General features: G+C 33.7%; 3 protein-coding genes and 1 non-coding gene across 7 annotated transcripts; 2 read left to right on the top strand and 2 right to left on the bottom strand.

The window, feature by feature from the left end:
- Positions 1–207: 207 nt before the first annotated feature.
- On the bottom strand, positions 208–3,092 carry LOC18588310 (E3 ubiquitin protein ligase DRIP1-like). Its single transcript, XM_088810369.1, has 7 exons — positions 3,020–3,092; positions 2,679–2,778; positions 2,112–2,385; positions 1,612–1,988; positions 1,458–1,505; positions 828–966; positions 208–423 (listed from the first exon to the last, which is right to left on the bottom strand). Exons 1-7 carry the CDS (start codon positions 3,090–3,092, stop codon positions 208–210), a joined length of 1,227 nt encoding a protein of 408 aa, XP_088666495.1.
- Positions 3,093–6,554: 3,462 nt separating this feature from the next.
- On the top strand, positions 6,555–8,783 carry LOC18588309 (Stress responsive alpha-beta barrel domain protein). Of its 4 annotated transcripts, none has more exons than XM_088810405.1 (3): positions 6,555–6,640; positions 7,118–7,877; positions 8,386–8,783. In XM_088810405.1, exons 2-3 carry the CDS (start codon positions 7,173–7,175, stop codon positions 8,392–8,394), a joined length of 714 nt encoding a protein of 237 aa, XP_088666531.1. In that variant the 5' UTR covers positions 6,555–6,640; positions 7,118–7,172; the 3' UTR covers positions 8,395–8,783. The 4 variants fall into 4 exon arrangements, with proteins under 4 accessions (XP_088666531.1, XP_088666530.1, XP_017983983.1 ...); XM_088810404.1 differs by having other exon boundaries at positions 8,361–8,783; XM_018128496.2 differs by having other exon boundaries at positions 6,579–6,640; positions 7,066–7,877; positions 8,361–8,783.
- A 10,410-nt stretch (positions 8,784–19,193) lies between these two features.
- On the bottom strand, positions 19,194–19,408 carry LOC148760630 (small nucleolar RNA U3). Its single transcript, XR_016028730.1, has one exon. It is a non-coding gene; the product is annotated as a small nucleolar RNA U3 (small nucleolar RNA).
- A 1,309-nt stretch (positions 19,409–20,717) lies between these two features.
- LOC18588308 (transcription factor MYB1-like) lies at positions 20,718–22,763 on the top strand. Its single transcript, XM_018126694.2, has 3 exons — positions 20,718–21,016; positions 21,137–21,266; positions 21,824–22,763. Exons 1-3 carry the CDS (start codon positions 20,884–20,886, stop codon positions 22,467–22,469), a joined length of 909 nt encoding a protein of 302 aa, XP_017982183.2. The 5' UTR covers positions 20,718–20,883; the 3' UTR covers positions 22,470–22,763.
- Positions 22,764–22,986: the final 223 nt, after the last annotated feature.

Below are 22,986 nucleotides of genomic sequence, written 5' to 3'. Positions count from 1 at the left end.
CGACAAATATGATTGATTGAAACAGTTGTATTCTAGGTACAATAAGGAGATATCACGCTCCTGTAGCAAGGTCGGGACTTGGAATCCTTCTTTCAATTCACAGCATCCATTTCAGATATTTCTGTTTTATGAAAATTACCAATTTACCACACTGGATAATCTGAAATGGTCATCAGCAACAAGAAAAGCATCCGCTGGTGGAGGATATCACGGTTCCATCAAATCCAAATTTGACTGCAGCGCTCTCTGCTTCTTGGTTCTTCTATATGTTAATTCCATCACAAAGTTTCCGCCATTACCATTGTCTGCATTACAGTTAACCGACATTGGTCCCATATTCGATACGGCATCTACCCATATGTCTATCAGGTTGTTAAGCGTTAATGTTGGGACCAATGAGTGACCTAAACACATGACTTCCACCTGCATAAAAGCATGTTGCCTAAATTATATTTTGATGGAGAAAAATAATGTGTGTCCCCCACTTTGCGCCCACCCCTAACCCTTTTTGTCCTATTTGACAATCAAATCAATAGTCTATCTAACCGGCTATTATTATACCTGCAAATCTGCACGATAACTAGGACTGATCAGCGACTAAGCAGGACAACTATATAACCTATTCTTTGCTTCGAGTTCGTGGATGTTGAACTGAGTAATCTCAATCCAACTATAAAATTATTATCATAGTCACATATCTTGGACTGTCCTGCTGCTGAAATTGTCTTATTGCAATCATTTTAGGAGCTTCTATCAGAGTTGCTATCACTCGACAATCCTAAATCTCCAGCCTACTCTTATACAAGATTAGTGTTACGATGACTGACCTTTTGAGTGACAGTATGAAAAATCACAATTATTGAACGTAAATCAGCACGGGAATACAACAATACCTCAGATTCATGTTTGAGGTTTAGCTTCCTAGCGAGGTACTTGTTCACAAAGGATACTGCTAGGTCTCCGTCCCTGAAATAATTGCAGAAATTCTGATCCCGCTTTAAAAATCACAAAAATTATGAATCAACAATAATTGACAAATTAATAGGCAATCCGCCATCCCCATTAACATCAAATGTAAGTTGACAGGAACTACAATTTTGGATAAGTTTTGGCTAAGGAAGCCATGAAATAATGCAACAGAGTTCTACCAGTACAGTCGCAATTTTATTGCTGGTCATCATTAACAGCCTTCATTTGATATGAATCATGCTTATGATAACTGCCTTCTTTATTTTCACTAAGCCTTCCGGAGTTATCACTATTCATCGAGATTTACATTTGCAAGGCAAGTAAATCTTCTTCATTAGTCACCCTAACATCCCATACAAGAAGTCTGACTGGACATTTTAAAAACCATTTCCAATGACAAGACCAAAGACCTTTTAAATGAGCATGAATTTTTTTTTTGTATGTAATATTCCTCATTTACTGTGTTCCTGCAAATACACTTTACTTACCTGGTACTAATAAAGGGTTTTGGTATCTGAGGCAATGCCATGCCTTTCCTGAAAGAGAGTAGAAGAAAACTTTTAACTCTGAGCGAGAAAAACTATGAAAAGACTTGGTCATCAAATGTTTCCTTACTTTTCTTGACATGCAAGCAGACAAAACCAGACAGGGCGTGAAGAATAACCAGGAAGCTCCTTTAAAGATAAAGTTCCACCAAATTGTTTCCCTGAATTAATGGACTTTCCAAGATCACTAGCACCAGGTTTTGGCATCTCTTTCTCAGTCCAAATCATTGAACCATCCTCTCTTTGGCCAGTCAGAAACTTGCAAGGCTTTCTCTTTGTCCTTCTTCTCCTTTTCACTTGTGCATGACCCTTGGTTTCATTCAAGATAGACTTGTAAGTTTCACCTTCTTCATGACCTGCCAGATATTCCCAGCATGGACCTCCTTTCTTTGATTTTTTTAGAAAAAATGCATGAGCTATAGGTTCAGATGAAACATAAGCAATTTGAGGCATTTCCATCTCTGTTAATTGATTCTGATAAAAAAAAAAAAAAAAGAAAGAGTAGAAGAAAAAGAATACTCATGGAACACAAAATACTTTGAGATGCATAAAAACTGTTTTAGTGTCAAGAGACAATATGTCTTAGAAGAATGATACCTGCTTCTTGATGGCATTTACAGAATGATTTGACCTCCCATTTGGTGTTTCGTTCAAATGAAGATTATATCTAGTAACATCTCGGTCATCATGAATTCTCTTGGCTTCTCTTGGCATGCTGAAATCTTGACGCTGTATATTTGCTTCAGTTAAAGTAGGTGCAGCAGTTTCTGCATTTTTAATTTTAACAGAAGAAGCTTCTGAACTCTCCTCTCCACTTGTTTTTCCGAGGGGGAAAATTTGCATTACAAGTTCCCGCGAGTTATGGTCATTTCTGTAAAAGAACATGGATGCCAGTAATATCAAGGGACAAGGACCCTAGCATAATAAAACAGCAAGATGAAAACAATAAAGAGAGGACAAATGCAATTAATTCAACATAAGTAACATAGGACAACTCCATGTTTTGTTCAAGCTTAGTAAATGGACTGTAAAATGATAATCTGGAACCATGTACCAAAAAAGGAAAGAGAGATGCACTTATGTATGTATGTCTAATGTAATGTTGTTTTAGCTAATGTATAACAAACAAGCTGCAAAGAAATAAAATAAAAGACTTGAATTTACCTTAACAGCTCCTCGGGAAAGGAACCAAGATAGGCATTGCACACTGGACAATGGTTTCTGTTGTCCTCCTCAAGTTTTTGATATTTACATTGTCTGCAAACTGCAGGACAAAGTTTAATTCAATGTAACGTAATTAGAAATATCAACTGTACCAGCACATTTTGGCCAAAAAAAAAAAAAAGAAACTCTACCACCACATTATGAGTATCCTTCATTTTCAGGAAATTTGACAAGAGTTTCAGTAGCGCACCTTTTTCATTTGAATTTCTCGACCTTAAGCTTAAACAGCATAGTCCAATAGTTATAAATTCAGTCCATTCATATCCAATATAGATGCGTACTGTTCAATGAGCAGTTTGAAAGTAGGAATATAGTTGTCCTCAGACGAACAGACACCTCTGAAATAGAAGCCATCTTAAGAAGGGATGGGAAAGGAGATATCTAGGAACCACATTTGCAATTGCAAGCACTGGGTGTTTTTAGATATATTCCAAATTAGTGGAGGAAAAAGAAACCGAAAATCTAAAAGAAGAGTATTTTCCAGTTGTTTTGACAAGAGGTTGTAAAGTAGTTTCTGGATACTAACTCAACAAACATCTTTGATTCATTTGATTCATGTATAATAAACTCAAGGTTCTGCTGCTTTAAATGGTTGAGCTAAGTTTTGGAGGATTGCTTAAGTCCAAGACCATGCATAGAACTGAATTTTCTTCACAAGTGGTAAGGCTTTTAAAACCCAGAGTTGGAAGGATGTAAACAAATTTTCTAAATGAGTAATTTCAGATACCAAATAGTGAGAGCATTGCAGCCATTGGAAAAAGCAAACTGTGGTCAAAACTTACATGAATGAAGGCAGACACATACAGTAGTTGCTTCCCTATAAAGGTTGGAACAAAGGGGGCATGTTAAGAGCTCCATAGGTGGTCTCCTTTGAACTTTCACATAATCATTTGACATGATAGATATCCTGCTACAATGGCTCACCTGCAATTTGCCAATCCTTTGTCTCCTTGATTCATTCAATCATTACAATTATCAGTAGCTTCCTGCAATGAAAGCAATAACTCCCAGGAAGTCACAAAACCATTTCGAATTTTGTAAGTAAAACGATAAACCAGTGTGTCAGGAATCATTTATCTAGCAACACAAAACAAGCATAAAAATTCTTCTGAGTTCTTGTGATGTTTCATTTTTTCATAAGAGTAAATTTAAAGCATCATACTTCAAATAATAGATATCATGATCTGAAATTGAAATTAAGTCCACTGGTAGTGCTGCTGTGATAGACATTTGAATTCAAAAGAGAACACCGGTGTCATTATTAAGATGAATCATGAAGTTAACATCACCTAATATAGCCAAACTAGAGAGAACTCTGCCGCTTTGCGCTCTACCTGAAATAAAAGAAAAAGGGAAAAAGTAAAACGACAATTAAACAATGAGCATCTTCTTGACTTCTTAAGAATGGTGACTGATTAGAATTCATTAAAATCAATAAACCCATTGCTTTTTTAACAATTTTTAACATGATGATGTTGTGTTTGCTACCATTTCAGCCAAGCAAACAAAAATTGCTCAACCGCAAAACATCCAACATTGTATATCAGCATTGTAAAATGCCTCCTTTTTAATCCAAAAACCACAATAACAGGTGCAAGCCAGAATTTTTAAAGTAAATAAAACAAAGACAAAAGGATATCAATAAGAGAAAGCCATTCTGAAAACAGTTACCCCTATTTGCAAAGGAGCAGTAATAAACAGAACAAGAAATAAGCAAAAACAACATCTGCAGACCCTCAAATAGAAATATAACAAATAAATGAAACCAATGTAGGCATTCAGGCAACAACTACTCCATGACTTGGAATGGAAAAAATGAATACGCAGGCAATGGTATTGAACAGTGTAAGAAGAGAAAGAGAGAGAGGAATAGAATCTCCAATCTTTGAAGGCTTACCAGACAGGTTGAAGAAAAAGCACTGAACCCAACAAGGGCAGTTACTTATAATTTGTAAGTTAGCTGAAGAACTTGAAAAACGCCGCCGTGAGTTAGCTTTGGTACCAAATGCTGCTTTGGGTACCAACTGATGACGCGCAGTTACTTACAGCTTCCTTGTTCTTTTCTGGGACACCTGGAAAAAGAATCAATAAATCAAATATCAGAAAAGGTTTCCTCCTTGATTCCCAAAAAGGGTCTTAATTAATTAAGTCTAAAATGTACATATTTGTTGCAAAGAAAAAATAGTATATTACCAAATTTGAGTAAGTGTATGTGACAGTGAACACTTGGGGAAAAAGAAAATCGATGATTTAAATGGAGGCAATGGTCATTTTTTCCTAGAAAGCGGCAATACAAACGTAGCGGAGGGAATAAGAGTTTGAGTTGATGGGTTGGGTCCTATGTGCATGTGAATGGGCAAGAGGGTTGCATTGCATTTGCATGTGGTTAATTTGTACGTGATACACATGCAAAGCTATCATGGTGGGATCAGTAACATGCCTTATTCCACCTGCTCATCATTTCATACATCACAATAATTAGAATTTGATATTTTCAAATTGATAGTTACAATCTCAAGCTTTTGACAAGAATATGAAATCCATGAAGAAAAATTGACATTATAGTTTCTTGTCTTATGCAGTCTAGATTAATTTCAAAGAATTCGCATATATATTAAAAAGATGCATAATGTTTAAAAAAATTTTAAATTATTTAACAAAAATTAAATAATTTTTTATTACTTTCAATCAAATTATTGTATTCTTATTTTAAGCAAAATAAGTCTTTTTGTTGTTAATTACAACGTTATTTATTTGTTATGTAGTATTGATGTGACATGTTAATATATTATTATAGATAATGATGTAATATAATCATATGGTCACATGGTATTTTTTATTCTCTATATTAATGTTATATTAATACTATATATATATATATGACAAGTGATATTTTTTATTAATAATAATTAGTTAACCGTTAATCATAAATATTTATTTAATTTAAAATAAAATATATAAATTTGATTGACACAATAATAAAAAAAACTTATTTGAATGAAAGATTTTTTAAAAATATTATTTAAAAAAACTATTTGTCACTCACGAACTTACTTTAAATAGAATATAAAGTCTATAATTATGAGTATTATAATTATTGTTCGTTTTTTGTTGATCAAATTTAGTTTGTTTCGGATGACGTTTTGTTTTCAATTTAAGGTTAACGATAGTTTTGATAAAGTAAGATTTTTAAATGAATCCTAGTTGCTAGAAATTAATTAATATTAGTGCTGCTCTTATACTTACTATTATATCCATCTTATAATAGAATTCAAAATTTTAATTCAATTTTCTAAATTAAATTATTAAGAGAATTGAAAGGTTAAAAATAATTTATAATTTTCTGTAATGATTACTTAAAAATTAAAGTTTCATTTGATTGGCGCTTACCTATTTAATTTTTTAACTTTTGCTTCTGGGAGTAAAAGGCAAAAAAAATTGAATATAAAACTTAATAAAGTTTTTGAAAGATTATACATAAAACATGTGATTTTTTAAAATGTCAAAATAAACAATTATACTTCTATATAAACTAATTATAATATAATTGGTGTTATATTTTAATTACTTATCCATTTTGATTAAATTGTAATATTTCATCTTACATTTTAATTTTATTTTTTTAGTAACTTTTGAAAAAAAACTTAAAAAAAATAAAAAACGACCGATTAAATAGACGTGGCATGATCCTTGACATTTACTGTTAGGTTCAGCCCAGCTAGCCCGAGACTGCTTCGGGTCAGACACGGCCCATCCGAGTCTTGTGCCGGCTCAGATACTTCCAAACGGACGCACGTGCTCTTCACCTTTTTTGTCAACAAAACAAAGACCCGATAGTCCAAATCCGCTCCTCTTTCTTTCCAATTCCACCACAAGGTTTGGCAAGCCGCCGTATCTCTCAGGTTAGTGTCATTCCACTAGCTCAGCTCTCTTACTTCTAATAATAATCTGTTTGATTTTTTCTGGTTGATATGCTTTAGCTAATCTTACAAATTTCTGTTAGATCTGTTTCTAGTTTTTCTCTTTGACTAAATGGGAAAAGGGAACTTGCAAGGATTCATTTGGTTGCATCTATTGGGATTTGATTATTAATCTCAGATTTTGGCTCCTTTCCAAGGAATGGGTTTGGTCGTTTTCGACTGTTTTTTATGTTTTATTTTAATTTTTGTTAGAGATTATGTTATCATATAGGTTGTTCTCCCAAATGGGTACTTTACTTATCCTTTTCATCTTTTAATTGACAGACTAATGTTAATGCTGCTTTTGGATTCTTGAAATTTTAAAAGGGTTCATTTGAATTTATGGAGTTGTTTTGCTTGATTGGAAGGTTTTACCATATTTAGGTGGAAATTCATCCCAATATGATCTCAAATTTGCAGGCACGTTGAAGTTTTGTTAATTTTACTTTTAAGATTAGTCTACTAGTTGATTTTGATGCTTTGTTTGAAAGCTCGCCCTCTCTTTTCCTCTCCATTTCCCCTCACGTATTCGTCTCCCAAATACCTTAAAAGACCCCTCACCTTATCCACCAAAACCCCAAAATCCTCGATCACAATGTCCATCATTGAGCATGTGGTTCTTTTCAAAGTCAAAGATGACACCGAGCAGGCAAAGGTCAATGCGATGGTCAATGGCCTCAACGGCTTGGTCTCGCTCGATCCTGTCCTCCACATCACTGCTGGTCCAGTCCTACGCACCAGATCTCCGATCTCCAATTTCACCCACATGCTCCATAGCCGGTACAAGTCCAAAGAGGATTTGAGCGCATATTCTGCACATCCTGATCACATGCGTGTGGTCAAGGAAAATGTCCTCCCCATCTGTGATGATATCATGGCTGTTGATTGGGTTGCCGATAATGATCCTGCTCCACTGTCCCCACCGCCTAGTTCTGCCATCAAATTAACCTTCATGAAACTAAAAGAAAATGTTCCCAGTGACGCGCAAGGTGAGATTTTAGGGGTAATTAAAGGGATTAAGGAGGGAATCTCTGGTATTCAACAGATCACCTGCGGGGAGAATTTCTCACCTGCAAGGGCTAAGGGCTTTTCGCTTGCCTCGATTGCTGTTTTTACTGGAGTAGAGGAAATGGAGGCAGCAGAGGGGAATGAAGAGTTTGTCAACTTACAGAAGCAGAAGGTTAGGGATTATTTGGATGGTGTTATTGTTATTGATTATGTGGTGCCATCATCATCATCTTCAAGTCTTTGAAAGATTATTAAGTACGAAAATATTACATGGAAAATCTTGTTTCTTGTTAATGGAAGCTTTTGGAACAACATTCAACATTGAATAATTATGAGATGGATTTAGGTTGGATGCAACATTAAGTACATGTATCTTGAAGGCATCTTTTGTTTCTAATTGTTGCTTTTAGATGATTGCATGCAAATGCCCCGTTTTTCGAAAGAGCGGTGTGATTGAGGATTGAAACTAAAATGAATTACAAAAATATTTTTGGGTAAGGCACTGTTGTGAGGAAAATGTGGATTGGTTTGTTTTTGTAGTAATTGTAGTGACCCCATGTGATTGAGTTTTGTTGAATTGTTTTACAAAAATATTTAGAATTCATTTCATCATTGGCCTGACACTATACCGCAAATAAACATTTTAAAAATGAAGCTAACTCATGGCAATGGCAAGTCAGTTAGAGTGAAGCCTCACACTATCCAGTCTATCAGTGCTCAGAATGTACTCGGCTGGAGATGGCATTTGAACGGGTTGGATCTGGTCGATGAAGTCTGGGTTTTTAATTTTTTAAATTGAGAAAAAGAGATTTGAACTTTACTCGTAGAGAGATAATGTATCAATTAATGAGCTAAATGTTCAGGTGTAAGTTGAACTTGACCTGAAATGATTTTAGAAAGACCAAGAATATGAAGAATTGTAACTTGGTTGTATATTTGTTGTTTTAACTTTGAAGAGTGATAGGTGTTTGAATATTTGACTTATTGGTTGGTACGTGATTTTTTACTTAAAAGAAAAAGATTGAGATATAAGTTGAGAGGGGTTGAGGAGAGTTGAAGAGAAAAATTAGGGTAAAAATGTGATGGAAAGTAGATTAATTAAGTTTTCAGCAAATTCCACATCGTTTGTTGTTTTTTATTCGCATCATTCTTGAGCGTCAAGAAGCATCTGGTGGAAACAATTAATCTGAAATCTGATAAGGAAACACTTATAAGTCATCAGCTTCCTTGATTATGAGCATGATTTAAGTATTTTTTTTTAAATTAAAAACTATTATAAAGCTCTTATGAAAAATAATAGCTTTTACAATTAAGTTAAATTTTTTTGATAAATTTACTTTTTATAAGTTCTATTTTATAAATAAATTGTTTGGTAAAATAATTTATATAAACTTTAATTTTAATTATAATTATCATAAAGGTATTTAATAAATAATTTTTTATTAATCACTAATTTCTTTACTCAAAATAAAAAAAATTAATTTTATTTTTTATCTATTTAAAATAAATTTTTGAAAATATAAAAAAGATTTTTATATAACATAAAGTTTATAATTAATAATAAATCATAAAAAAAGAGATGAAAGAAAGTAGGAGAAATAATACCTCAATGCAGTTTTGAATTTTGAATTTTTATTTTTAATTTTTGTAAGAACAAAAAAACTAAAATGATGATTTGCAAAAAGGAAGAAAGGAGAGGGAGATTGATAGGGAGAGAGAGAGAGTTTTTTTTTATAGAAGATCTTTTTGAAAAAAAATAACTCTCTTAATAAGTTGATGTGTTTCTTTTTTTTTTTAAGAAAAAGGTTTCTAATTGGAGCTTTTTTTTAATAGATTTTATTCTTAAAAAAATTATTTTTTTAAGAATTTTTTATAAAATTTTATTTGATTCAGTTTCTACTTTTAAACAGTAAATAAATTAAAAATAAATCAAGTCAAACGGGTACGATATATTATTTGACTTGGGCCAAGTTTCATGTTGTTGGTTCAGTTGCAAAGCTGTGGTCTGTAGTTTGGACGTGGGCTAACTAAGATTTGATCAACAATGAAAAATTTTCCCACACTTTAGGAGCCCAACCACCCTGTCGGATGCAGGTTTCTTACTGCGATTGGCCTGCTCTATTTGCTCTTTTTTAAATTCTAATTGTCTTCTTTTGTGTGTAAGTTACTTTGGTGCCAGCGTACTTTAATCGGGTGGCAGTGACCAAAGGATAAGTCACTTTAGTACCAAAGATCTTGGCTGCCCCCCCCCACTAATGGTTGTGTTTAATAACCAACGACAGTTACATTTTTATTTCTTTGAAATTTCAAGGTCGGACCACAAATTGAAAGCAACATCAGTTTCTGTTTTCCCAAAACTCTTGTAAATATTTGGCAAAAGCGGGATTCAGAGTCTTCCACTTCAAAACTGAATCAATGACATTAATTGTTTTCTGCACATGATACTCGTCAGTTTGTTCCTCTTTCTAAAAAATAGTACTGAAAAGATAAACTTGGACGGTAACAGAGTAAGGATTGGCCCCCTCTGCATGCTTTCATTAAGAACTCGTACGAAAGGATTGTTAAAGAGATTTTGTTGTTGGATTATTATTTTTGGTCATCTTGAATTACAACAAGATTTTAATTTTGCCAAAATTAATGGCTATTAAGACTGCACTTCAAGTTTTTGCTTCATTCATCTTGGGTTGGTAGGAAAATTTTTAAGTGCCTAGACCTTGAATGTATAATAAAATTAAAGTTCTAGATAATGAGATAAATAGTACATTGTTTAATGAATCAACAGTTAAACGAAGCTAATAATAATGTCGTTGTTGATTCTTTTGTTAAAGCGACATCTCACACTCAAATCTGATCCAACTTTTGGGTGGTCACTCGTGGTCACTGCTTACTTGATTTTGCCTCGGGCCTTGAAATAGGAGCAAATCGTTGACATCCTATTTATTAAAGAGATTTTTTTGGTGAAATATTTGATATGAAAAACAGTACAAAGAACATGTTAATGCCTGAGCTTGATTCGTCCACAAGAGCTGGCGCCAGGCATCGCGGTTTCCAAGTCTCTATTAATTGTTGTATAATTATTTATCCTGTATATAAAGTTTACCAAAATTAATTATGTCTGCGTAATTAAAAGACTTAATTAAAGTCATTTCTTTTTACTTAGAACCAAAAACTTGACGTAAAACAGCAAACTACGCTACCGCTGTGGTCCTTTTCTTAAGGTTTTAATAACTTGTTTTGTCCTTAGTTTTGTCATTCACGGTATTATTGAATTCTTGGACTATTTATGTGAGAAAACCTGCAGAGAAGTGAAGATGTGGCACAGTGCTTTTGTCTTATGTGTTGGTGTAATTCTGGGTACCACGCTTCCGGCATTCCAATAACTTGTCATATTCCTGAACCAAGTCGTTATTGGTTGTGGATGCAAGGGAAGATTCTCTTTGCTCCCTCTTCTCTAAAAGCATACCATATGTTTTTCGTCTTGGCAAATCAATCCACTAAGTTTGGAAAGAATTAATATTGTTTTATCATCCTTTTAAAAAACATATCATATCTAAAAAAATTCTTCAATTATTCATAAAAATTTAAATAAATTTTTATATTTTTATTTTAAAGTAAATAAGTCCTTATGAGTAATGATTGATTTGATCACAATATTATTTGTCATTCTATATCGCATGATGTAAAAGTGACATGTTAAAATATCATAATTGATGATAATGTGACATATTGACATATTATAACCGACAATAACGTGATATACTAATTTAATATAATAATATGACTATGTGACATTTTTTACCCCTTACGTTAAAGTTATATCAATTTAACGACATGTTAATGTCATGTGAATATAAAATGATAAGTAATATTTTTAACAAATGACAATTAGTCAATTATGAATGATAAATACTTATTTGATTCAAAATAAAAATACAAGAGTTTGATTAGATGTAATAAAAAAAATAAAAACTTTTTTAAATTTTTTTTGAAAAATTTAGGAGCTTTATTAGAATATATTAAATGAATAAATAATTTTCATCTAATCTTATGTTTGGAATTTAAAAACTTTACCATTATAGGTATATAAAACAATAAATTTCAATATAATTAGTATTTACTTTAATTAGATTAACCAAGTAACGTTAACTAGAAAGAAGGATAAGTTAAAGATTAGAGGGAAAAAATAAAATAAAACAAGACAAGGACAAAAAGTTGACTAAATGGGAAGCAACAAATTAAGACCAAGAGCCAACAATTATTGACAAATTGAGAGAACGTCGATCATACGGTACTTTGATTTAGAGCTTCTGGCTCATCATTGATGCGACGACTTTCTTGGTAGGAAGTAGTAACCACGTGGAGCATGGGGCGATGAACCTGTTGACTAATTCAGTAGAGTTTGATTATCGGATCCAAACATAATTGCAGAATAAAAATTTAAAGGAAAAGAGAGAAAGTTAGACGAAAATGTACCATGTTATTAATTACTTATTTTTATACTAATGCCATTTTAATTCCATGAAAATATATGATTATGTTTCATAAACAAAACCCATTCTTTAACCTTCGCTGAACAATTATACTTTTAAGCCGAAGTTTTTGAGATATCAAAGAGTATCTTCCTTGATGATAGTTTTCAAGATTCAAGGACTGGCATTTTTTTTTTTAAAAAGAAGTATTTAATTTCAAACCAATTCAATAATTGTAATAGATTAATTGATGTATTTTGCTATGTAACTTAATTGATCCTAGTCAAGATCTGTCAAAAATAAATGACCGACGTGCCAAATTGCACTTTTTGTAGATGAGGTTACCTTAAAATGGAAGATAACCACGCAAGGCTAGTGATGCAGCCTGCAAAAATCTCAAGCTTTTGTTTTGCAATGTTGTGGTTTTTAATCAAAGGCTTTCATATACAATCCTTCACATACCTGGGGAACAGAACTGGTCCAGGATTCCCTTTATGTAGCTCACCGACTCTCTTTCTAACCACATGCAGAAAGCTAATTAAATTAGCCAATTTGTGAGTTTATTAACAGCTTGATCAACGTTCCTTTTCTGCAGCTTTCTTTCAACATCACACTTTTGCTTAATTAGGACTCTTAATCTCTTCCCATGTTTCTATGTTTTTCTTTCTTTGTTTTTTTTTTTCAACCTTAATTAGCATGTACGTTACCACCCTGGAAACATGGAGGGTTTGCATGTTTTAAGCAAGAAATGAATAAAAATTTTGATTACGACCTAATTAAGTGACAACTAATTAATTAAATAATTAATTAATTGTTTTGCTTAATCAGTTTATAACATCCTTCAATGGGAAGATTACATTTTGGTTGGGCTATACAGGGACCAAGATATTGACTCAATTAAATAAATGAGGCAAGCTTAATCATTTTCCACTCACTATTAATGTAGAATATTAGTATTCTAAAGACAAGTAATCAAATCAAGTATTCTACCCATTGTTTACTTTTGAATTAGTCAATGCTAGCTATTGATCTCTACCTGTATACGTACTTGCCATTGGAGGGTCTAAGATTTCTTGAGTTCAAAACTCTCGGAGTATCCTTTTATTTTGTTATTAGTACAATTCTAATAGGAGGAAAGACCCTTTAATTTGTTCATAATACATACCCAGCAAATTACCTGGAGTTTTAGAAACTTTTTGTCAAGGATGCATGCTAAGCCTCAAAGTTAATAGTAAAGGCAACTTCATGAAATAATAAGTGACATTCTACCTTTTTCACTCATGTGCAACAATCTTTTCTGGATGTGAAATGCAAGTTTACTTTGTTTTTAAATATTTTCCCCCAAACTTTTCACTAGTTTTGTCGACATAAAGTAGAGGTCAATGTTCCTTACTAACATGTGCTATGTGATAATCACTATTGCAGAGACTTATCGAATAAATTAATACCAATGTTCACTTTAAATGGGACCTTTTCAGCTATTAATTGTGCTTTAACGATTGATTGATGATTTTTTTTTTAAAAGCAGTGACTGATGGATGGTGAATTAATTTTCGAAAATGATAATAGATGGACCATCAAGAGGTGCTTGCCATTTATTTAGCTAAATTCAGTAGTCATTGCCCTGTAGCATCTGCATATTTCTCATGTTCTTTTGGAAAAGTGAATTTCATTGGAAAGGGAGTAGCTCTCCCTAGCAAGGTACAAAAATTAGGATCTGAGGTCATTGTACAGCAGAACAGCATAGCAAACTCAAAACCTCGACATTCTCTGTACAGAACTATAATTTATCGTTCTCATGCAACGTGTTCATCTTGGCAAAGAAAGTTCACAAGTCGGATTCTTTTGGTTTTTTGCTTGGCAAAGAAAAATATCTCACTTTCTTGAAAAAAATTATTCGAATTGTGTAAAAATTCCTTGTGGACGTTGCAACTGATGATTATTTTTGGTTGTATCGCTTGTACGTGAACTTTCCTTTTTCTTTTGCCAGTCATCATTGAATAGGATTGATCGAGGGTTTTCAAAATGATATACAGTTGGACCATCTGGAGGTACCTGCCCTTTATTTAGTTGAATTTCAGTTGTCCTTGTCCTGTAGCATCTGCACTTTCTCAAGTAGTGTGTCCATTCGGGTTCTTTTGGTTTTTTGCTTGGATTAAAAATTAATTCTCACTTTGTTAAAAAATCTTGGAGCTGTGTTAAAATCCCTTGTGATTGCAACTGATTGAGGGATGTCTGATATTGTTATCAACAATTCAACAAAACCAGTCAATTTCTTTCTTCCCCCTTAAACAACAACAACATAATATTTTGCTCGCACTCAAGAGAATGATAACCACACACTCATCATATAAATGGACCCAATTAAGACAGTGGATGCATATGCTTGACGTAGAACTAGTCTTCAAAGAATGTCATCTAGTGTACAGGAGGTAGTTGCTTAAACATGTTCATTTTTGGGGGTTATTTTTGTCTCCATTATCTCTGATTGCAGTTAGGAGGTTCTGCTAACCTCCTTGGTTGTGGGGTTTGTAAATGTTTTTGGTTTGGGGAAGTCAGGGGTGATATTTTGAATCAGCAGATTCATTTTTGTATGTCTGCAGTCTGTGTTTAGGTGGAGGGAGGTTCTGGTTCCTTCCATTCATGTTTGTTTTCCTTTTTTATAATGAATGAATACCAGCTTTTCAAAACCAAAACAAATAAAAAAACATGTTTAGTTGCCTTCCTAATAAATCAGTAATCACGCCAGCTCTTATTTTACGTACCCATGGTACAATTGGCAAATCCTCGGTGCTAAGCTGTCTATAATATACCCGCAAGCATGAAGCCATGAACTGTGTTCTCCCCCTGAATCTGAATGCCTTGTACACTTACCTAGCTGTTATTCTCAAAAATGTGTAATTCATTACCTCTTTGGCTGTAGATTCTTTCCTTTTGTTGAGGTTGTCGTTACTGCTCAGATTTCACATCATGTTCCCATTCTGCTGTAACTTTTTGCACAGATGCCATGTCTTGGAATAATTATGACATTTTCGGAAAGAAAAAATCACGCTCATCACGTTGTTATAAGATGAGGTCCAAGTTCAGCGGTCTCAAAGTGATCGTTTTCTCTCTCTGAGGCTCAAAAGCCCGCAAACAAGTGAGTCACATGGTGTTAAAATAATATTACGTAGCACAAAAACGAAACAGAGCAGCGTGCTTTAAAGAAAGAGAAGCCTAGTGATAGGGATTTTTCAACCATATATCAACCACATACTGTGAAACGTCCACGTAACTGATCCGGTGTTAGGAATTATTAATTGTATCTTCAAGGATACAAGTGATATGAAGACGTAAGGCGAGAAGCCGAGAAAAGAGAAACAAATCCATTGTAGGAGAAGCAAATTTGTTGGAATAACAGCATCCATGGAGTGGAACCAGGGGTCACCTTTTGCAATCAGGGAGGGATGGGATGGGACCCTTTGATGGCTTTCACGTCAGTGAGGTTAGGTAAATGATACAATGCAATCAAATGGAAGAGGTAGGTGAAGTCACGCGGGGCTTTTTGAACGGTAGTTATGCGAAAACACGGCTGTTGGATCCATGCTTTTTACAGTTTTCACTTGTTTCATTTGTTTCACTCAAACTGTTACTTCTCTTGAGGGCCATTTCCGAAAGCCAATTATCATATTCTTAATCTTATTAATACCCAATATTGTTCTTGGTTGCTAAATGGCCTCTCATTTTGGAATTTGCAACGTGTATCTCGTGCGGCTAGTAACGTCGAGAAACAGAGTATGCCAGTAATTATTGTTAAATATTAGTATCGATTAATAAGTCAAGGGGGACCAGGAAATCAAACGCAAATTTTGCGCTTGCGGCTTGCTTTTTGTTGGATTTCCACGTACACAAGAGGCAGAAGCACTCCATGAGCACATCATTGTCCTAGGCAAGCTCTAAACCTCTGGATGGACCCCCCTAATCGAGACTTTGGTTACTACGATTTTCCATGAATATTGGTGTTGGAGTCTGGAAACTCTTTACATATATATATATATATATTGAAAAACCTATCGGGCCAACACCTTGTTAATGTTTTATTAAAAATGAGAATTTATAATACACTAGGAAGCGGAATATGAACCTTCTCTCTTGAGTGCACCTGAGCATTTAATTTATTAATTGATGTATAATCACTTGTTTAAAAAATAAGTTTCGAATTCTCCTCCCTTAATCATAAAAAAAAAACTTTTCCTCTTGAGTGTTCTTAATTTATTAAAATAAGAGGATTCTAAAACTCTAACACACACAACAAAAGGGACAAAATGAAAAAAATTCCCTGGATTCCGAAATAATGTGGTCCAGTAAACAAATTAGAGTTGAAAAGAATCAAGGAGCTCAAACCTCCACCAGTTAGCATCTCCTAGGGACAATGGTGGGCCAAAAAATGCATGAGAAAACTTAATGACATAAACCCCCACATGTGATGATCAAGCAATTTAGCATGTGTTCTTTGTTTTTTTTCTTTGGTACATGATCCTATTTGATAGTTTGTCCCGTACTTACTGAAATTTTCAACTTGTTATTTAAACTGTATCCGTATATCTAATTAGACACTAATCTCTAAATATCCAAATTTGTTAAATATTCGATTAAAATAAATTTTAAATCTATTTTTATGTATATCATTGATAAAGATTAAATTAATTAATTAAAATTAATTCATAAAAAATAAATTAAATTTTAAAATCATCTTAGAACAATTAATGAATTATAATCAGTACAAATTAATTATAAAATATTTCTAAACAAAAAATAATTAAAAACTTATGTGACATATATATAGATATATAATTATAGGAAAAATAATTAGAAAAAACTCCCAATAGTTAAAAATTATGTGATACAGTTAATAATTAGAGTTAAAAGAGTCAAGGAGCTCAAACCTCCACTGTCTAGCACCTTCGAAAAACAAATGGTGGGCCAAAAGAGGCATGAGAATTTAATGACATAGATCCCACTGGTGATGATCAAGTCTTTAATTTTGTTTGTTACTTTGATAGGGATCATATTTTCAATTAAATTTAATATTTTTGAATGTATGCTCCATAGAGAGGTTAACAGTTACAGCATCTGTTACTTTTAAAATATCGTATTTGAATCCTATTATATAATACATATAAATACTTGATTAAAATTTGAAGTTGTTATTTGAACTAATATTTGAATAATTTAGACATTACTTATTAAATATTCAAATCCGTTAAATATTCAATGTAAATAAATTTAAAATTAATTTTTATGTATATCATTCATAAAAATTACATTAATTAATTAAAGTTAGTACATAAAAAATATATTAAAGTTTGAAATCACCTTTAAAACAATTAATGAATTTGTGTAAGTATTATATTAATTATAAAAAATTTATATATAAAAAACATATATAATTTAAACAATAATATATAATTAAAATTTAATATTAAAAATTATTATTTATAATCCATTATCTGAACCCATGACTAGTAATAGTTTTATTATCCAAATCTGATTGTAAAATATTCTAATTTTACTTAATTGGATCATATAATGCATGGGACTCGATTACAAAATATCTATTACTAAATCGAGCGATTATTTATTTATTAAGGATATATTACAGGTGATGTTCTTCACATCACGTCATCTTGAGTATCATGGCGACTTTATTAGACCCAGGTAATACAATCATGGACACGGGATTTTGGAAATTGACAAGCGATGGTGAGTTTACTGTTAAATCAGCTTATGAAATACAAGTGATGGATTCTTTCCCAAAGGCAAGCTACTAGAAATCGGTGTGGCAGCTAACTAGCTCTAGCAAGGTTCGGCTGCTTATTTGGCGCATATTGCATGAGGCTCTACCCACATCAGAGTGGCTCTTGAAGCGGCATTTGAGATCGACAGCTTTCTGCTTTCGTTGTGAAGCTCCAGTTGAGACCTTGGTGCACGCATTGCGAGATTGTGGTAAGTCAAAACTTCTTTGGCTACAGCTACGTCCAAATATACATAGTAGTGATTTTTTTAGTGAAGAACTAAAACCGTGGGTATTAAAGAATCTAGCAAGTAAAGATCCTGTGGAAGGTATTCCTTGGGCCATTATTTTTATACATACAATTTGGCTTTTGTGGTTTTGGAGAAACATGAATTTATTTGATAAATCTTTTATTTGGCCTGCCAATGCGACAAAACAAGTTTGGACAAAAGCAAAGGAAGCACGGGACACACTGGGTAAAGAGAACCAGAGACTGAAACAGGAAGTTTTAATTGCATGGGAGAAACCTAAGAATGGGTATGTAAAACTTAATGCTGATGGTAGTGCCAAGTGGCTGCTTCTGGGGGTGTGATCCGACATGAGTATGGGAATTGGATAGCAGGATTTTGTCAAAAAATTGGTATCACTTTTTCTTTAACAGCTGAGCTATGGGGCATTGATCAAGGTTTGACATTATGTTGGAATAGAAGTCTCAAGAAAATTTGCGTGGAAACTGATTCTATGTTAGCTCTACAAAAAATTTATTCTCAATTTTCTATGTTAGATCTGAATGCTTAGTTATTGAGAGAGATTAAAGAGCTTGTTCAATAAAGTTGGGATGTTACAATTTTTCACGTACATCGTGAAGTCAATCAGTGTGCTGATTGGTTTGGCAACACATACAAAAAATTTAAAATTGGGTTTACATATTTTGAATATCCACCACATGATATTGTTTCCTATTTATTTGTAGACAGTCTAGGCATATCATGGCCTAGGATAATGTAATATTTTTTATCTTTTCCCTTATATATATATAAAAAAAATCATTCTTGAAATGATCAGAACAAAAAAAGGGAGGCCGTTGGTGGGTTTGTAATCAACACGTTAATGATAGGTAAAATGAAAGTGGAATGGGCTCGAAAAGAACGACGAAGGCAGACGAATACTAAACAAAACACCTTCATTTGGCAAATACTGAACATTTTGATAGTTGCAAGATTTTTCTTTTTCGAAAGATTTTGGAAGTCTGTCAGACAACCCTGTGACCATTCCAGGTGGATTAACACCAGGCAACAACGATCCTCTACTGCTTCAACTGGTCACCAGGACCAGAGAAGCTGTTAATCACGCTCTGATCACAAGGACATAATTCATCCGCCAGACTTGATATCCTGTCTCCTCGTGCTAAGGGACACGGAGGTAGGAGCCCATAGAACAGATCTTATTCAAGTAAGGTTTGTAATAATCGCAAGATTAAAACGATGATGATGACAGAAAAACCAAAGGTAACTAGGGGCCAAAGTCATTACATCCACGATGCAGCTGATCATTAGATCAGCTAACAAGCACTGTAGTGCTCATAAGCTAACTAGGCTTTAGCGGGCATACTCTCCGATCTCCTGAACTGAATTATAATTTTGTTTTTGTGATTAAATATAGTGTACAGTCTCTGAATTTCAGCCAGGTTGTAGTCCTGCTAAGAGAAACGTGACAAAAACAAAACAAGAGATCACATGCTGTCATCCTAATTTTCCCCTTTTAGGCATCCCAAAAAAAAAACACACACACCAGCTCCAATAGAAAGAGTAATTTTCCCAGTCAACACCGTACACAAATAATTCATTTTGTTACATTCACTTTTGCAAGTTAGTCAGCACAATAATTAGCTTCAATTCATTAACGACAATAATTGACAATGACCTAAAGCCATGTAAACATTGCAAGGTGTAAATGTACAGCGCCGATGCTTCTTTACTTAGGAGAAGAGTACTGTCCATATAGTGTGGCTTCAAAGAGAGAACTCTTATATCAATTATTATTGACAATTAATATGTAAAGGTAAGGATGGAGTTTCAATAGAAATTTTGAATGTAAATCATACTCCCTTTTGTAAAGTTAAAAAAAAAATAGAGTACATTTTGATTTTGTAAAGTAAAACCCTTTTTTCTTTTCTTTCTTTTAGCTCAAAACTCAACTTAATTTTTTCGTCTCACATGCTTATGCTGAATTTGTCTCTTCGTCGTATGTACGGATACTTACACCTATCTATGCTACAGCAGCATAGATTTTGACATGACAGTTGATTAAGGGCAATGTACAATAATTGACATGACCTTAAGTTTATATTTTTCTATAGTTACCATATACACGTACTTTGTACATGGTGAAAATTACAATTCTATTTGATGAAATACAAGTTGCGTAATGGAGAGATGGCTTACAGCAAGGGAAAGGTGACCGAATGCAATTTTAATCTCATTCTAGTACGGTATTGGTCCTCACATGATGTAGACTCAGAATTCAAAGTTTCAAACCATATTTAAAACGGTTAGTCGAAGATTAACATTTTTATGGCAAAAAAAATATTACCAAGTAATTAAAGAGACATGAAATATACAAGTTGTCGTTTTTGGACAAAGAAATGCGTTCCGATTCCTTGCTTTAATCCTTGGCATGTCCTACAATTTTATACTATTTAGGGGCAAGTGCCTGTAGATGCAAAGGTCAGCCATATTCAATATGGGATTGTGCAAAAGTTGTTGAGCAGCTTCCCATATATATAGGCAAGTATTTGCGTTTTTATATAAAGCAAGGGGGTTGAAGCAAAGCAGAAAAAGACGAGCGATAATAAGCTGTAAGGACTCCTACAGCAGAGTTGGTTAAAAAGAGAGTGAGAGCTAGCTAGCTAGCAAGCAAGGCCTCATATATAGTAAATGGGAAGGAAGCCTTGCTGTGCTAAAGTAGGACTCAACCGAGGGGCATGGTCTGCGAGAGAAGATAAAATCCTGACCAACTACATTAAGATCCATGGTGAAGGGAAATGGAGAGACCTTCCTCAAAGAGCTGGTATATCCTTTACTTAAAACTTTACTTTTCTGGTGTTTTAATTTATTTGCTTTCCTTTCAGCTGGAAATACATTTGTATAATCTTTGTAATGGGCTTGTGTTTTTATACGGCATATATAGGGTTGAAGCGATGTGGGAAGAGTTGCCGACTCCGATGGCTGAATTATCTCAGGCCAGATATTAAGAGAGGAAACATCTCTTCCGAAGAAGAAGAGCTCATCGTCAGGCTACATAAGCTCCTTGGTAACAGGTAACTTAAATAGTCTTTTTTTTTTTTTTTACAGTAAATAGTTTTCTAGCTTTAATAATAGTAAATTAATCAACATATAATATATATATATATATATATATATATATATAAATTGAAAGTTAATCAACATACAATATTAACAATAGTAATTGGTACCGGTGTACGGTGAATTCTTTTAAGCAAAAGTAAAATAATAGCAGGAAAATGATGGTCTTGAGCTATTTTGTACTAAATGTCGGCGAAACAGTGGCTTAAGATTTTGGTTTTGCCCGTTAAGATTCTTATCATTAGTCAAGTTTCTCAATTATTTGTCTGTTTTGATGGGACTCGCAAATTTCTACTTGTAAACTAGACTTACTATAGTTGAAAATAAAAGGAAGGGAACCTGACCCACCAAATTAGACCCCTTGATGGTGACTTCGGCCTTCATTTGGATGGGCCTAATTGTCAGAGATTGCCCATTCATTTTTCACATTTAATGTTACCTGTGGTGAACGTGATTGTCTGCAGTGTAAGACTCAACCGAGATCATCTCATTGATTTTGGGGTGCTTTCAGGTGGTCTCTCATCGCCGGAAGATTGCCGGGACGAACAGACAATGAAATAAAAAACTACTGGAACACCAATTTGAGTAAGAGAGTGCAAGGCAACAAGAATGTTACTCCCAAGGGTACCCAAACTTCTAACATGCAGCTTAACAAGCTCAGAAAACTGGGATGCATCAAATCCTCCCAAATGGAGATCACGACAGCTGAACACAAGGTGATTCGAACTAAAGCAGTAAAGTGCACTAAGGCTGTGAATGTCAACGTCCCACATTTATCAGATTGTCAGACAGCTGAAAACAATTCAGTCCCCAAATCTGAAAGTACCACTGCCAGTGAGAGCCCTTCTTCTTCAGCCATCAACGAGGATAATTCGATGGATTTTTTGATTGACTTTGACATCAATGAACTTCTTGTATCGGATGCTCCAATCTCGGACTTGCATCAAACTCAACAGGTTGACGAAAATGGTGAGAATGTGGTGGACAATTGGGAATGCCGCAATGGCTTCAACTTAAACATTGATGATGTTGAGCTTTACAGTTCAGTGGATGAATTAGCAAGGCCTGATAACTGGCGGGCTAGTACGGACCTTTTCCAAACAAGTGAAACCTTGGATCTCCTAAGTCTAGCATCTTATCTCAATTTAGAAAATTAATTTATGTTAAACAAGTTAATAATATTTCATTTCAGTTGTTTTAAGAATTAACTGTTGCTAATATTGGCCCTACGTGCTCTTCAAAAAAAAAAAAAAAAATATTGGCCCTACGTTTTCATTTAGGGCAAGCTGCAATCTAAATTTTAGATTAGAATCAGTGTATTTATATATATAGCCTCGAGCTATGTAATGTGGCGCCACTGTACTACTGTCCATACCTGCTGGTTACTGCCATACGACTGAGGTTTGTAGTGGGCTTTCACTCAGTAAATTAATATCTTGATTGAGCAAAAACTCATGTGTAAATTAAGTTTTTGTATAGTTTACGACAAAAATATATGAAACGGAATAATTAACTTTAATGACAAAAATTTAGGGGGGGTAGACTGCACTAGTAGAGTGAAAAAATGAAAATGTTTTATTTTACCTTGTTTGGTAGTTGTTTTGAAGAGGAAGGAAGCAGAAACAGTGCGGACCCCAAAGATCCACGAAGAGTATAGAAAAGCCTCAGCGCTTA

Source organism: Theobroma cacao, chromosome 9, assembly GCF_053813885.1.
Source record: "Theobroma cacao isolate CCN51 chromosome 9, ASM5381388v1, whole genome shotgun sequence".
NCBI lineage: Eukaryota > Viridiplantae > Streptophyta > Magnoliopsida > Malvales > Malvaceae > Theobroma > Theobroma cacao.
Note: the sequence above shows the minus strand (reverse complement) of the source record. Positions and strands in the feature narration are given on the sequence as shown.

What these genes read in the sequence shown, in the direction of transcription:
- LOC18588310 (XM_088810369.1), bottom strand. Translation starts at nt 3,092, where the DNA reads ATGGCTTCTATTTCAGAGGTGTCTGTTCGTCTGAGGACAACTATATTC. An exon ending in TTCAAACTGCTCATTGAACA is followed by an intron (nt 2,779 to 3,019) that starts GTACGCATCTAT and finishes TTTGTCCTGCAG; the next exon opens with TTTGCAGACAATGTAAATAT. An exon ending in TATTCTTCACGCCCTGTCTG is followed by an intron (nt 1,506 to 1,611) that starts GTTTTGTCTGCT and finishes ACTCTCTTTCAG; the next exon opens with GAAAGGCATGGCATTGCCTC.
- LOC18588309 (XM_088810404.1), top strand. Translation starts at nt 7,173, where the DNA reads ATGCTTTGTTTGAAAGCTCGCCCTCTCTTTTCCTCTCCATTTCCCCTC. An exon ending in TCAACTTACAGAAGCAGAAG is followed by an intron (nt 7,878 to 8,360) that starts GTTAGGGATTAT and finishes TTAAAAATGAAG; the next exon opens with CTAACTCATGGCAATGGCAA.
- LOC18588308 (XM_018126694.2), top strand. Translation starts at nt 20,884, where the DNA reads ATGGGAAGGAAGCCTTGCTGTGCTAAAGTAGGACTCAACCGAGGGGCA. An exon ending in AGACCTTCCTCAAAGAGCTG is followed by an intron (nt 21,017 to 21,136) that starts GTATATCCTTTA and finishes CGGCATATATAG; the next exon opens with GGTTGAAGCGATGTGGGAAG. An exon ending in CATAAGCTCCTTGGTAACAG is followed by an intron (nt 21,267 to 21,823) that starts GTAACTTAAATA and finishes GGGTGCTTTCAG; the next exon opens with GTGGTCTCTCATCGCCGGAA.